General features: G+C 39.1%; 1 protein-coding gene across 2 annotated transcripts in view; it reads right to left on the bottom strand.

Annotated features, from left to right (window-relative positions):
- TFB1M (transcription factor B1, mitochondrial) overlaps positions 1 to 13,491 on the bottom strand; it is a 59,876-nt gene extending 46,385 nt beyond the window's left edge. For both annotated transcript variants that reach the window (XM_060029733.1, XM_060029734.1), the window contains exons 1-2: positions 13,320 to 13,491; positions 10,477 to 10,628 (exon numbers count right to left, since the gene is read on the bottom strand). In XM_060029733.1, the coding sequence (XP_059885716.1) occupies positions 10,477 to 10,628; positions 13,320 to 13,452 (285 nt within the window). In that variant the 5' untranslated portion in view covers positions 13,453 to 13,491. The remainder of the gene's footprint in view (positions 1 to 10,476; positions 10,629 to 13,319) is intronic.
- Between the last annotated feature and the right edge of the window lie 3,274 nt (positions 13,492 to 16,765).

The raw sequence follows: 16,765 nt of genomic DNA, 5'->3' as shown, positions 1-16,765 counted from the left end.
TTTCCAGGACCACTCTGTAGCTTAATCTTCCCCTTTCCCACTCCCCACTGCAGAAGGAATGAATGCTGGTGTTCAGTTTTATGGCAAGGCCCTGAAGCAATTATGGAGGCCAAAAAAAAGAAAATGCTATACAAACTGAAACGACAGTATGATTACAGACAGCAGCCATTTCAACACCTGATGATATTCAGCAATGACACAGAAAGACCTTCTAACTAACCACTAATAGAGGAAAATGTTTTCATCGTCATAATGATGTTTGGGGAATGACGAAGGGGTGGGAAAGATCACTATTACGACCCTTCAAGAATAACACTTTGAAACATTGGAGGTGTTGCCTCGTGATGTGCTCAAAGGCACAGCTGACTATGAATGCACACACTTGATTACAGCCAAATGGGTATTTATACAGACACTCAAATTATTCTATCATTTTTATTTTAGTTTCCAATCCTATATTCTTCCAAAATGAGGCATGAGTAAGCTTTGAGTAAAAAATATTCATTAAATAAGGCTGTAAAAGAAGAAAGAAAGCCAAACCACGACAGGAGAAACATGCATGTAAATCGTGAGAGCTTTACATCGTGACAATCCTGGAGATGTTAGATCTCACAGCTGACATACTGAATTATATCATTTTCACTCAGTATTGGAAGTAATTATACCCAGTTTCCAAGAGATCATGTGTTTTTCTGGTATTAAGTTTTGTAAAGGGTACAAGGAACAAACAGAGAATGCCTTTAATAAAAGTGAGAAAACAAATGCAAAAGTATTCTTCACATGGTCACCGAAAAATCTCTCTCCTCTAACAAGTCAAGGTCTTAGTGAATGCTTTCTGTGGGGGGCAAGCAGCTATGGTCTAACTAGATAGTTTGCTGGTGATCTAATTTGATGAGGAAAGAACTTATACCCAATTATAAGGTACTTATGCCCAACTACCAATTCCTTGAGAAAAACTGTATCAAATAGCCATTTTGTATGTTTTATGCCACCTTCTCACGGTGAGGGGCTCATGGCAGCCAACACTGTACAGTGGGCTAAAGATTAATTACCCAGCCCAGTGATATTACCTTCGTTCTAACTTGCCACAAAGTAGGAACCCAAACACTGTTGAAATAAGGGCTGGACAAAACTGTTAGGCAAACTATATGATAATGAATCTACAGGATGATACACAATAGGTGAAAAAAAGCTTTTTTTATTATATAGAACACAGAGAAAAGACTAATGCTATTATTCAAAAGGAATTTAAGATAATGTTACAAATGACTTTTCTAAGGGTGAAGATTACAGCATGATTTCAAAAAGTCAGCCTGCTTTGCTTTTTAAACAGGACCAGAACATGTACAGTAGAAACTCACTTACTCAGACTCATCAAGGAATTAGATGTTTGATTTAATAAATTTTCTATTCAACCAATGTAACTCCTTTAGGTGTTAACATTTCTTAAACAGAAACATACAGGTGGAAATCTTTCTAAACTGTATTACACAATTCTCTTCCTAACCCACGAACAATGCACCCGATTTCACCCTTTTCTTGATGACTTGGGTCACTGTTGCCTGGAGAGCAAAGGCCTCAATGGTTATGATCCCTTAGTGCTGTGCTTTTTTTCAGTTTTATATTTGCTTTTTATAGCTTTTCTGCCACAGTAATAATTGTTACTTCTTGCTCTTGTCAGTGGGTCTGCTTCTAGCATTGATCTCTGTACTTACGACTTACAGTGGACTAGGAAATCACTTTGGCTGTAAGTCACCTTTTGCTAATTGCTTGAGTGCTGTCTATGTTATGATTAACTATGGTTATAGCTATATCAAGTAACTTACATGTGTAAAGTATGTAATTATCACAACAGAAAGTCCTCCTTATTTAAAATTTGCTAGCAACGAAAGAATTTCAAAATTCTACTACCTCTGATTAAAAACAGCTCCTTTTGTCAGGATGACTAGATTACTTTATATGTCCCTTTACAAGACGACAGGGAAGGAGAATAATTATAATAGCAACCGTTTATTGACTACTGGCAATAGGCCTGGCTCTTTACATAAATTTCTATCTATCCTTGTAATAACCACAAAAGATAACTATCATTCCCATGCTGCAGATGAGAAAGCTGAAGCTACAAAAGGTTCAAAGGCAAGCTCAGGGTCACAAAGCTAGTGAGTGACATATATGATATTTGAACATCAGCCTATTTGATTCTCAATGCCATGAACTCTCTACTTTGCCTATCAAGAAATAATCACTCTATTTACCTACTATAAAATCCCAGAGGTAATACTAACAATAATCAATGCCTTACTATCTCCAAAATTCCATGAAATAAACACATAACTTAACGGTTAGGAAGACTCCTAGAGCTTCTTACTCTGGTCGAGATGAAATATAGGAGACCAGATACATTCTTTTGCCTTAAATGAGAAACGGACAAAATAGTTGAGGCAATAATATTCAGACACTGGACAACAGGAAGTGCAGGAAAACCTGCAGATCCAAGAAGCTCTCACTGCCCCACGCGCAAGAAACATGAAGAAAATGACACCAAGGCACATCATGATGAAAATGCTCAAAACCAGTGATAAAGAAAAAAATCTTAAAAACAGCCAGAGAAAAAAGACAGAAGCAAAGATAAGAATGACAGCAGGGCTTCCCTGGTGGCGCAGTGGTTGAGAGTCCGCCTGCCGATGCAGGGGACACGGGTTCGTGTCCCGGCCCGGGAGGATCCCACATGCCACAGAGCGGCTGGGCCCGTGAGCCATGGCCGCTGAACCTGCAGGTCCGGAGCCTGTGCTCCGCAACGGGAGAGGCCACAACAGTGAGAGGCCCGCGTACCACAAAAAAAAAAAAAAAAAAAAAAATCTTGAGATGGGGAAATAAGCCTAAATTATCCAAGTGGGCCCAATGTAATCACAAAGGTGATGAGAGGCAGGATTAGAGGCAATAGTAGAGATGTAGAAGCGAGAGGTACATGAGCTAATGATGGCAGGTGGCCTCTAGAAGCTGAAAAAGGCAAGGAAACATTCTCCCCTGAAGCCTCCAGCAGAATACAGCCCTGCTGACCTTGCTTTTAGACTTCTGACATCCAGAACTGTAAGATAAAAATTTGTCATTTTAAGCTACTGAATTTGTGGTAATTTGTTACAGCAGCAATAGAAAACTAATACATAAGGCAGAGATGGCCTGGGTGGGTGGGAAAAATGCAAGATCCACTACACACCTGCCTCTGAGAAACACACTTAAAATATAAAAACAGAAATAGGTAAAAAGGGTGGAAAAGATATACCATTCTAACACTAATCAAAAGAAAGACGGAATGGCTATATTAATATCAGACAATGTAGATTTCAGAGGCAAGAATATCACCAGGGATCAGGAAGTTCATTTCAAAATGATAAAGAAGCCAACCCATAACAAAGATATAGCAATCCTAAATGTTCATGCACCTAAAAATGGTGTTTAAAACTAGGTGAAACAAAAACTGATAGGACTGCAAGGAGACAGACAAATCTGCAATTACAGTACAAGATTTCAATACCTTTCTCTCAATAAATGATTGAACAAGTAGACAGAAAATCACTAAGGAGATAGAAGACTTGAGTAATGCCAACTGACCTAATTGAAATTTATGCTGCATCCAACAACAGCAGAATGCATATTCTTTTCAAGAAACGTTTACCAAGACAGATCATATTCCACATGCCATGAACAAGTCTGAATTAATAAAAAATGATTCAACTCATGCAAAGTATGTTCTCTGATTACAATGGAATTAAACTAGAATAACAGAAAGAGGTCTGAAAAGCCCCCAAATTTGCAAACTAAATGATACACTTCTAAATAATCCACAAGTCAAATAAGAAACTATAAGGGAAATTTGAGCTAAAGTCTTTCTTTAATATCTCAAAAAATATTAAAAAGAAAAAGGAAATTACAAAGTATTCTGAATGCAATGAAAATGAAAACAACGTATCAAAATTTGTGGGATTCTCCTAAGGTGTACTGAGAGGGAAATTTATTGTACTAACACCTATAAGAAAATAAGAAAGGCTTCAAATCAATGACTTGTTTCCACCTTAAACTACAGAAAGAACAAATTAAACCCAAAGCAAGAGGAACAAAAATTTCAGAGCAGAAATCTATGAAATAAGAAAATAGAGAAAAATCAGTGATTCCAGAGCTGTTTTTGTTTAAGATCAATGAAGTTGACTACTCTGTAGCCAGACTGATCAGTAAAGAGAGATATGCTAATTACCAACCTCAGGAATGAGAGAGGTGACATCATTACAGATTCTACAGATGGTTTATTTACCATTAGAAAAATCAATATAATTTGCTATGTTAATTAAAAAAGAAAACCATAAGATTATCTCAAAAACTCAGAAAAAGTATTCTTGCAAATCCAATATCCATTCATTATTTAAAACAAACAAAAAACTTCTCAGCAAACTAGGAACAGAAGGGACCTTCTTCAGCCGGAAAAAGGAGATCCAGGAAAAACCTACAACTAACATCATACTCAATGGTTAAGAGTCTGAATGCTTTTCCCCTAAGACCCAAGAAAGACAAGGATGTTCACTCCTACCACTTCTGTTAAACACTGTACTGTAGGTCTTAGTGCAAGATGAAGAAAAACAGTGACAAATAGATTGGAATGGAGGAGGTGAAACTGTCTTTATTTGCAGATGAAATATTAATATATGCAGACAATACTAAGGAAATCTAGAAAACAGCTACTAATAAGTGAGTATAGCAAGGTTGTAGGAATACAAAGTCAGTATCTAAAAAAAAATGGTATTTCTACATAGTAACAACAAACAACTTTGAGTTAAAATTAAAAACCAATACCATGTACAACAGTATCAAAGAATATGAAATAGTTAAGGGTAAATCTGACAAAAGGTGTGCAAGACTTGTCTACTAAGAACTATAAAACATGGCCATGAGAAATTAGAGAAAACCTAATAAATGGGGCAATATGTCACGTTCATGCATCAGAAGACGATACTATTAAGATGCCAGTTCTCCCTAAAGTGATCTACGGTTTTAATCCAATTGCAATCATATGAGGCTTTTTTTTTCCAAAGTGGAAATTGCTAATATGATTTTAAAACTATTTGGAAATGCAAAGGATCTAGAATAGCAAAAACAATTTTGAAAAAGAACAAGGTTGGAAGACTTACATGACCTGCTCTCAAGTCTTACTATAAAGCTACGGTAATCAACACAGATTGGTATTGGTGAAAAGACAGACCTATAGATCAATAAAACAGAATTGGAAGTCCAGATATGGACCAACACACATAAAGCTAACTGATTTTTGACAACAGTAACAAGGCAACTCGATGAGGAAAAGATAATATTCTCAACAAATGGTGCAAAAAAAAAATCTTTACCCTTACATCACAATATATACAAAAGTTAACTCAAAATGTGTCATAGGCCTACATGTAAAAGTTAAAACTATGAAACTTCTAGAAGACAGGAGAAATTCTTAGTTTGGGTTCTGGCTTTTTTTTTTTTTTTAATTTCTCAAAGTACTGTGACTCTGAAACACGCATTAAATTTAAGTGCTAAAATTTCATGCACTTACATGGGGTAAGGGGGAAGCAAATTATATTGACTCCATTTTGAGAATTTAGAGTTAGAATGATCTCGCTAAGATTAGTGTCTAAAGTTTCCTTACTGAAAATATTTTAGAGATACCTTCATAACTTTTCTGCTCATTGTAAGGAACTAATATTACCTAGTGATTCACAGGGATTTATTGTAATATTTTACTCCAAACTGTAGATTTGTAGATTTTCAAGGTTCATGTTCCTCTCATTGCGCAAAAAGAAGATCAAAGCGAGACTTCTGCCTTTCACTGTTATTTTTGTTTTGTCGTGGAATGTTTAGAACAAGAGGAGAGCAAGTTCTGGCAGAGGTTATAATTTGGCTCACCTGGAGCAAACCAACGAGGAGGCACTCTAACTACCAAATTAAGGTCTCTACTTAATCAACACTTGGAAAATTGGAGAGGGATTTTATTTTTCTCCTTCCCATTTACAATCATCCCTTGGTATCTGCAGGGGATTGGTTCTAGGACCTGCTGAGAATACCTAAATTCACGGATACTCAAGTCCCATAATCAGCCCTCTGTACCTGTTCAACCTCAGATTCAACTAACCTCGGATCGTGTAGTACTGCATGTATTTACTGAAAAAAAAATTGTGTATAAGTGGACCACTGCAGTTCAAATCCGTGTTGTTCTAGGGTCAACTGAACTTTGAAAACCTCTGGATCTTATGTTGCTTATGATTCTAAGAATTTGTACATTATTCAGGAAATAAGCTTTCAACTCAATTAGCATTCAACTTTTAAAAAACTGAGATACAATTAACATATAACATTATGTTAGTTTCCGGGGCACAACATAATGATTAGATATATGTGTACACTGTGAAACTATCACCACACACAAACCTTTCTTCTTGTGATGAGCACTTTTTTTTTTTTTGATGAGCACTTTTAAGATTCATTCTCTTAGCAACTTTAACATATACAGTACAGTATTAACTGTAGTCAGCATGCTCCACATTACATCCCCAGGACTTATAACTGGAAGTTTGTACCTTTCGACTAACTTCACCCAGTTCACCCAAGCCCAACCCTCAGCCTCTGGCAGTCACCAATCTGTTCTCTGTATCTATGAGTTCACTTTTGTTTTGTTGTTGTTGTTGTTTTAAGATTCCACATCCAGATAAAACATCCAAAAGAAAATGTAGGAGAAATTCTTAGTTTTGGCCGATTATTTTAAAACTAAGGTGTAAAACGCATCAAATTAAAAAAAACATTGATAAACTTTACATGATAAAAACTAAGTTTTATGCACAATCACAAGAAAATGCAACCACAGTAAGAGAGGAAGAAACTCCACATGTCCAATACTAGTTTGATGAGTAGTCCCAATGTTTCCCCAGCACTGGGGATTTTCTAGTGCTCCAAAGGAATAACATTACTTTTCTCTTATACCTCTTTCCAGATTAGCAGTCTCATGAACAATCCTTAATTACCAAAAGTGCCCAAGGCATGGGGATGATAATTTAATTGATTACTTATATCAAAAATTGTATTGAGGGCTTCCCTGGTGGCGCAGTGGTTGAGAATCTGCCTGCTAATGCAGGGGACACGGGTTCGAGCCTTGGTGTGGGAGGATGCCACATGCCGCAGAGCAACTAGGCCCGTGAGCCACAACTACTGAGCCTGCGCGTCTGGAGCCTGTGCTCCGCAACAAGAGAGGCCATGATAGTGAGAGGCCCGCGCACCGCGATGAAGAGTGGCCCCCGCTTGCCACAACTAGAGAAAGCCCTCGCACAGAAACGAAGACCCAACACAGCAAAAATAAATAAATTAATAAACTCATACCCTCAACATCTTCTTTAAAAAAAAAAATTGTATTGAGTGCCCACTAAGATAAGGCATTCATTTAATCCATAGCAATCCTATGAGTAAACCAAGGCACAGAGAGATAGTTACCTGCCCAAAGTCATATAAATAGTAAACGGTAGAGCCTGAAGTGAACACAAGCCATTTGATGCTAACAGTCTGTTCTTTGCTACAAACTCAGACTATAATGCTTCCACGTATTAGACATGTTTTCTTACATTACAACATGCTGATGGTGAAACCTATGTTATCACTATGTTCTTTCCCTTAGGCTGCCTCGTGATAATATTTTAAGAATTGAATTAAGCTACAAATGACATACTTTCAGCTAGCAGACATCTTATAAATTATTACAATTTCTTTAAAAAGTAATTCTATTAGCTTAGATATCACTAAAATGGAATCCTTAAAATAGATCACTCTCCTTCTGCCTTCACTGAGTTTTATGATTAATTTAGTACCTCTAAAAGAAAGTGGTTTTACATATTGAAACATTCTTTACAGGAAAAAGAAGTCTATTTGATATTTTAGTACCCAACATTTCTTTTTAACGTAAATTCCTTTCCTGCACATAAGACACTAAAAATTAATTTTGCCTCTTCTACAGAAACAAAAAAGAAGTCAAATACACATTTCTTGCACAGTAATTTACCTTGAAATCAACCTTCATGGTTAGGAAAAAAAGCACAAAACGCTTTTTTTTTTTTTTTTTTTGCGGTACGCGGGCCTCTCACTGCTGTGGCCCCTCCCGCTGCGGAGCACAGGCTCCGGACGCGCAGGCTCAGTGGCCATGGCTCACGGGCCCAGCCGCTCCGCGGCATGTGGGATCTTCCCGGACCGGGGCACGAACCCGTGTCCCCTGCATCGGCAGGCGGACCCTCAACCACTGCGCCACCAGGGAAGCCCCCACAAAACGCTTTTGATAATCAATGCTACACAATTATTCACTTTCACCATTAAATAACACATTTAATCAGCTAATTAGATAGAGCCCTACAAAGACAGAGAGACATTTATTTCTCTCCCACGTGAGACACTACTGAACACCTGCTATGTGCCAGGCACTCTTACATGTCAGGGAACAAACCAAACAAAAATCTCTACCCTCATGGCGCTTACATTCCACGGGGTGAGACTGACAACAAAGAAAAACACATAGTGTGTCTGTCAGACAATAATAAATCTCATGAGACAAATAAGACAAGGCAGAGGTTAGGAATGCAGGGACTTGCGTAAGTGGTGGGGGTGGGCAGGGGAGAAGAGTACAGTTGTGTTTTAGTCTGTCTTCAAAGATCTTTAGTTGAGATCAGAGAGGAGAATATATAAATTAAGCTGGCGATGAGAAATGTGATTCACCTCCCTGCCTAATGAGAAAGAATTACACATAAGAGAGGGTGAGATTTAGGGTTAAGATGTCCCTTTAAGGGGAAAAAGGTCAGATGAGTCTTCTTCTCTATGCCCACAAAAGGGTTAGATAAATAAACCTGCAGGGAATTACATAGTGTTATTCAGTTGCTTTTTATCACCTTATGCTCTCACCAAAAATAACAATATCATCACTTCCACCTCCCACTGATACACCGCTCTTTCCTCAAATAAAGTTATAAATCTGAAACCAACTCTATCAATAAAGGCTGGCAAAATTAGATGAAACTAAATACATAATTGTTTAAAGCATAAAAACTAGAAATAGCAAAATAATGAGAAAAAAATCACTAGGTTTTTAAAAAAATTCAGAGGCATGAACACAAAGCCCTAGATTTTCAAACAAATCTTTTCTAACTGTTCCAGCGGAAATTAAACATTTATCCATCAATACATACAAAAGTATCAGAATGTCCTAATTTTAAACCAATATGTCCTCTTGTATGAAAGTAACAATGTAGATAATTTTATTATTCTGCTGAACTCGCCTAATAAATTGCTACTCATATGAACTAAAGGCTAAGGGCTCTTTTAAAGTTTCAGAATTGCAGAGGAATCAAAGACTCTTTTAAGTGCATTAAGTGCCCCCCATGAAGAATTCCCTTTACAAGATCCCTGATATAATCTGTTTCACTGTTTGCCACTGTTTCAAAAATATAAGTCCCTCCTCATTTTAAGTTCACATCTGCCTCCCTCAGTTACCTGTTTTAGTTCCCTTCTAGAGAAAACAAAAACAAGCTGATCCTCCCCCACCACAACCTCTCATAGGCAACTGTCAATCCCCTCATTCAAAGCTTTTCTTCTCCTGTTGAAATACACCCAATTCCTTCAAATATTTCCCATATGACATCACCTACTGTTTTAGATGCATGTATCATTTCATTTAAACCTCATCGTAACTCTACATGTACAATGGTACAACTTAATTTCTTCACTTAAAAAATCCTTACACAGGGCCTCCCTGGTGGTGCAGTGGTTGAGAGTCCGCCTGCCGATGCAGGGGACACGGGTTCGTGCCCCGGTCCGGGAAGATCCCACATGCCGCGGAGCGGCTGGGCCTGCGAGCCATGGCCGCTGAGCCTGCGCGTCCGGAGCCTGTGCTCCACAATGGGAGAGGCCACAACGGTGAGAGGCCCGCGTACCGCAAAAAAAAAAAAAAAAAAAAAAAAATCCTTACACAAATGCCTAAGCTTAACAATTAGTCTCTCTCAATGAGGCATATGTCTTCAGCTTTTGCTTGTAGACATGATTTTCTGAATTTAAATGAGGTTCTCAGAAGTCAGTATTGGCATTACTTAGTTTTACTTATTTTTGAAAGAATGGGCCATGACATGCACAGCTATTGGTAGATTAAAAAAAGGTCACACAAGGCAATTAGTTTGTTTAGTATCAATGCATAAAGCAGGTTTATTCAAGCTGTGGCCAACAGTTCATGTGGGCATGCTGGCTAGAAATGCAGATTCCTATAGCACTACAGACTATGGACTCAATCTCTGGAACGAAGCCTGGAGAGCTGCACTTTGAGGAGCAAACTACAGAATCCTTGGATACCCTGGGGTTTAAGAAGCGTTGTTTGAAGATTTATGTTGAGTTTTTGCCTCCTAAAAAAGACACCAAGTATCTCACCTGTAATCCAGGAATAAATCGACCATCCTTTTCAACCACCAGAAGTTCAGCAACACCGGCATTGAGAATGGATCTTGTGATTCCCCCAGGCCCAGGGCCCACTTCATAAACATAAGCATTTGTCAGACTGCCAGCTTTCCTTACAATTTTATCTAGAGAAAAGAAAGTTTCAGTCGATTAGCTTGGCAAATTTCAACATATGGAATTTAAAAAGAAAAATAATCTACACAAATTCTTATCAGCAATTACTCAATCAACTAATCTTTTATATATAACATATAGAATATTTATCCCATTATTTAACGCTCAACCTAAACCAACATATAGTGGCCATTCAATATTCTACCATATAACTGGTGAATTGTACCAAACCCTTAATAAAAATAAGATTACCATAACAAATTTCCTTAACGTAAATTTAGCCGACATGGTCTTTTCTACCCGTTCCTCTGCCAAACCAATCAATTCCTAAGAAGAACTGCCTGGAAAAGCACGCACCACTTCTCTACAGTTGTTGAACGCTGAATATCTGAATAAGCAAGATGAGTTTCACACTCAGAATTTCCAGTGCTGCAAGTTACAACTCCAGAAGCAGGAAGTGCTGGCAGTCTCTACTTTTACTAGCAGGCATCTAGCTGGTGGTCAGTATGGCAATGGCAGCAAGTTCCTAGCTGAGAGGACTTGCAGAAACTTGGATTCTCGGCTATTTTCAGGAAAAAGTGACATTTAGCAGTGGAGGTTTTTTAAGCTTTGCGAACGTGCAAGTTGATGTGAGAAAATTCATTTTTTAATTAATCGATCTAAGTAAGCAGACCTTAAGAAATCATGGAAAAGCAGATTACTGAGGATTCACTGCCATCAACCATCACTTCTGGGAAAACAAACAACAGACTGGTTTTATTGACTGAGATATTAAAATCCAAGCAATTGGGCTTCCTGGGATAGTGGAAATTCAGCCACTGAAAACATACCAGCACTTCATTGCACTGTTCACTGATACCACACAGTCTCATTTTTGCTTCTATTATTGATAACCAACCCTTGTAGGCTTAGAGGCAAAAACAGGCTCTCAACCATCCAAAAATAGTTTTCTCTTTAATGGGTGCCAGGAGAAAACTTGCACCCACTGACCACCTATTTATTACAGGTGCTTTACATGCTTTCTCACAGCAAATCCTTACAGCACATTAACTAAGAACTACTATCCCAGTTTAACTTCTCTACACTTCCTGGTTTCCTTGTTTATTATTTTATTTGGGTGAGGTCACCTAGAAAGCAAATGCAAGAGAAGGGACTCCAGCTCAGGTGTAAATCCTAAAGCCAATCCTTCCTCCACTAAAGACCAACGCCTCTCGGAGGGAACAGTGTCTGCATTAAGCACAGGTATCGTGAATTTAATATTCTCATTTTTTTTAATGGAGAGCTATCACAGTAGGTAGGACAGTCGTTCCACCTTCAACTTTTCAGAAACATTCAAATACAAATGACTATCAAAGAGGCACTGTCAATTCACTACGCTTGGGTTTCCATCTTGCTCTGCTCACACCTGAGCTTCTCACCTCACACAAGTACCTTAATTTCCCTTCACTTTGGTTCCTACAGAAGAGGGAATAATAGTACCTAGATTCCAGAATTCATTCCTAAAGGTGAATAAAGACTCACATGAAAAAATGTACATGAAGGATTCTTTTGGAAATTTAAAGACCTGTATTTTCAGTCCTGAAAACGGTGCTCTATACCTAGAATGTGGCTAATGACTAGTAGAAAAGGTTGGTCCTGGTTTACTACCAGAAGCAAAGAATCTGAGAGGTGGGTAACCTTTTAAAGCTCTTATAGTAGAGCTCTCCTCGAATTAAGACGAGAAAACTGAAACCACATTAAGCTATTTTTACCCAGTTATACTGCTACTGGCCTGTCCACACTGCTATTCTATGTCCAAAAGATAAAACATCCTATCCATGCTTTGTGGACTGTACTTCATTTAACAGATGAACTTTCGGGGTGTGATCTACTGATCCTTTCAGTTTCTGAAGAGGGGCCAAACAGAATGAAATATCAAAACCTCAGAAACGTTAAGTACTCCAACCGTGAACTAGTGGACACATTTGATATACATCGTATTATTGAAGTCTCAGCTTTTAGAACGACCAACACTCAGAAACGGTGGTAGAGGTTAAACGAATATACACGTTTGTCAAAATGTATCACACTGTGCGCTTCAAACAGGTGAATTTTATTGTACTTAAATGTTACTTCAGGAGTGGGAATGTAAACTGACTAAAATGTAAGCTCCTTGGGGACAGGCTTCGCCTTGCTCACTCCCATATCCCATCTTCAGCTCTAGCACATAGGGGCTGGTTTAATCTAAAATCCTCGAGGATTAGACTCAACAAGTAAAAGTTTAAATAACGAATCCCATGAAACTGACACTCTTCCGACACTGTTACTGATAAAATCCCTGCTCTAATTTAACTGCATAAAAAGCCAACCTAGTCAACACGTGCAGTGTATTTCGTATTGTTAACACACCGAGACTCGAATTCCAAAACCGCCTTTCAGGAAACGCGAACCCTTCTACGCCTAGTGTTTGCTCGGCGTCCGCACAACCTGCCTTCAAGAGCCCACGGCAAACACCCCTGAGCAAACAACGCATTCCACCTCCCCTGGGCGGCGGGACTCCGGAGTTCTTTCAGTTCAAAGCGGCAAAAGGGCCTGACTTAAGTCCATTACACGCCTGTGCCTGACCCCCGTCACCCGCCCGCAGGGTCCGCGCGACCCGCCCCCGACCCACGCCCCAGGGACGCGGGGGGAAGACATCCGGGGAGCACTAATAAGCCATCCACCTGTCAGCCTCAAGTCCAAGAGAAAATTCTGGGATAGCTGCTTCACGGCTTGCAGTCTAAACAACTTAATGATTTCTCGAATCGTGGGTAACGGCGGGAGACGGAAAGTGCCGAGCGTCCTGGACGCGGCCATGAGCCCCGACCCCGCCGCACAGGTCTCACGCAGGTCCTTCCCCGCGGTTCCTTAAGTGAAGGTGGGCGAAGAGCCGGGTAGCACTATGGCCCGCCTCCGGGCCTGCCTTATTGGTCAGACGTACCCCGCCGGAAGCGATGGGACGCGAACAGGAAGTCCAGGCGCACACATGGCGCATGCTCCCCGTCCGGTTAAGCGCGGTGAGGTCTGGGTACACGCTGGTTTCCGCACGTGAGGGCGGGGGAGGCGTCTACGGCGCCGGGCCTCTAGTGGTTGGGCGGTGGCCGGAGCGGCCCGGGGCGGGGGCGGGGCGAGGCGGGGCCTGGGCAGGAACGGGGAGGGTCGGATCCAGGGATTGGTGGATGAAGTTCTCCAGGTGGATGGGCGTACCTACAGCCTCTCTGTGAGGGGTCGCGGGTGATTAGAGGCAAGACTGTTGATTGCTAATAAGTCTCTTATGGTTAGGTGTTTTTAGAACTTCAGCACTGCAGGTGCGGGGTAGCAGGTTTCTAACTTCTCTTGGCCTTATTGTTACTATTTTTCTTTTAATCTGTTAAGTGAACATAATATCTGCTTTAAAATTGTGGCGCTGAGAGAGGTCACCTGGCGTGTAGATCCAGAACGTAGAGCAGTGCATGCTGTGTGGTAAAGCCGCAGTCAAAGATGGCAGTTATTGCTATAATTATCTGGCAGGTGAATGCGGCCCAGAGGAGTTAAACAACGTCAGCACAGCTTGTTCGTGAGAGAGCCAGAGTAGAACCCAACTCCTGTCCCTTCAAAATGTCATCAATTAGAAAAACCGCTTTGTTTAGTACTTTAGGCTTTAGGAAGTGTTTTCGTGTATATATAAAATACTTGTTTTTGAACCTTTCACTAACAGTGTTGTGAAATAAATAGGGTAAATATTACTAGCCTCCGTTTAGAGCGGAGGAAACAAAAACTTTAGAGAGGTGAGATACCCTAATGAAACTCACAAAGCTAGAAAACTGTAGAACCCAGATCCAATCTAAGTTTCCTGATGCGTGTGGTGGCTGCTCTTTCTGCTAATCTGCCTACGAATTGAGTATTGTTTGTCGCCTCTTGCATAGCTCCCCAGACTTTTCTTATTGCCCCTTCATCCTGCAAGCCTCCCTTTGTAGCAACTGGAAAACGAAGGATGAAAGGGAAGGAAAATTAAACATGATAATACTGATAATAGCTAACATTCACTGAGCTTTTCCAAAGTATCAGGCTTCACAGCCGAGTGCTTTAGGACCATCATCTCCTTAATTGTTACAAAAGATTAAGTCTTAGAGAGGCTCAGCAATTTGCCCTAGGCTGCCCAGATAAAAAGTGGTAGAGTCAGGATTTAAATTCACAATTCTGTGTCCAGAGCCTGCTTTTTAAGCAGTGCAGTGGAGAGGTCATATGACTTGCCTAGGATGGAAAACAACAAAGCAAAGAAAGATATTAAAAATCTCTCTGATAGATGGGAGAATTTAGCTTTTCTAACCCTGTTTTTTTGTGAATTGCTCATTGGTCACAAGTGAATGATAAAATTTTATATTTCTCAGAATAGTAAATTTAAAATAAATCTAATGGAAAGCCAAGTAACTGTGGGTATGATTTGGAAATGAGGAGTCCATTGAAATCCCAACGGAAAACCCAGCCACCTGCTGTTATAGCTATATTAAAAGGAACTGTAAGATAATCTGATCTGATCTACCTCCTAGCTTTAGAAAATTGGGAAGTGACTCCCATAAAGGTGAGGTGATTTGCCCAAAGTGGCATAGAAATGTAGGCTGAAAGTCTAGACCCTTGATTCAGAGCCCTTACTTTCCACAGTAAGGGCTGGGAAGGTATTCATTCACAGTTATATTCAGTTTCATTTATTCCTCACAACAGTCCTATGTGGATGAGATTATTATCCTTATTTCTGTGAAGAAATAGAGGGAGATGAGGTCATTTGACTTAGAGAGAAGACTTAACCTGAGTTCTTTCTTTTCTGAGTTCTGATCTTGTCCACACCCCTCAAGGATTAAATTATTTTAAAGTTAATTATTTAATTAATGTATGTTAATTTTAAAATAATCTTATTTTAAATATATAGAATCTGAATATGAATATAAACTTGAATTTATAGTTTTCATATGACTAACTAAAACACAACTACAGTGAATACATATTTAAAGCTACAAAAGCAGTACAGATGAGGCATGATGTTAAATCACTGCTCTTGATGCAGACTGGCAGGATTCTGTTTTTTTAAGTTCAGCTTTGCCAAATGCTATAGTGTACCACGTAATGATGGAATTTTCTCATCAGTTTTCTGGATCCAAACTACCACCAAATCTTCGTTCAGAAGTTTTGCCATTGTCGCTTGCCTTTATCTTGGAGGAATATGAAAGCTACGTGTTAAGTCAGCTTGTGTCTGTTTTCATTAACTTCGAAACAAATGAAGTCCAATTACTTGGCACTAATGCTATCATGAGTACACATGTTGCATGGCAGTTAGAAGGAGGGTATTCAGATGATCCAGAATGTGCTCACGTGAACTTTTTAAAAGATTAACATTAGCATAAAAACAACAAAAATTTAAACGGCAAAAACAAATTTACATGGAGAATTGGTGGATTCCGAAGAATTTGTTTCCACATCTAAATATGAGAATTATTGTCTTATGCCATGCTGTCTTAATAATCAATATTTGAGAGGTGATGACCTTTTATTCCCAAAACAGTTACTTCAGTTAATTCTCATTTCAATTCCGTGGTGGAGGTTTATAAAGATATTCAGTGTGCCCTGCTATGCTGCCAGCAAGGGCACAGCTCAAACTCCAATCTTCTGACTCGGCTAGGCTCTTTTACCTCTGGTGTGTATTAAATAGTTGCTGAACTGAATTTAAAAATTCCACCTTAAGAGAATCTTCCAAGTTTCTAATAGTTCTTGAGATCTAATTTTTATCATCATAAATATCTCATCCTCAGTCTTTTAGTTTTCAGAAAATTTTGCATAACTCTCTGCAAAGCCTATGAAATCAGCAGGGGGTGTTTTAGTAGTGTATTTCACATATTATTGCAAACAGTTTTATCCCTTAAAAGAGACGTATGCAGTTTCATGAGTTTTGAAGCTTTGAAGTATCTGCTTCATCTAGATACAAATTTTAATATGCTAAAATATTATAATTAATACAGAAATTCCTAGCCCCACCTATCAGTGCAGATGAAGAACTGCAAGTGATTTCTACTAAACTATAGTACAGAGTTCTAATCCTCATAAATCCCAGAATGGTTATATGGGAAAATTACTTATCATTTTAGTATTATTTTAATGA

Source organism: Delphinus delphis, chromosome 14, assembly GCF_949987515.2.
Source record: "Delphinus delphis chromosome 14, mDelDel1.2, whole genome shotgun sequence".
Classification (NCBI taxonomy): domain Eukaryota; kingdom Metazoa; phylum Chordata; class Mammalia; order Artiodactyla; family Delphinidae; genus Delphinus; species Delphinus delphis.
Note: the sequence above shows the minus strand (reverse complement) of the source record. Positions and strands in the feature narration are given on the sequence as shown.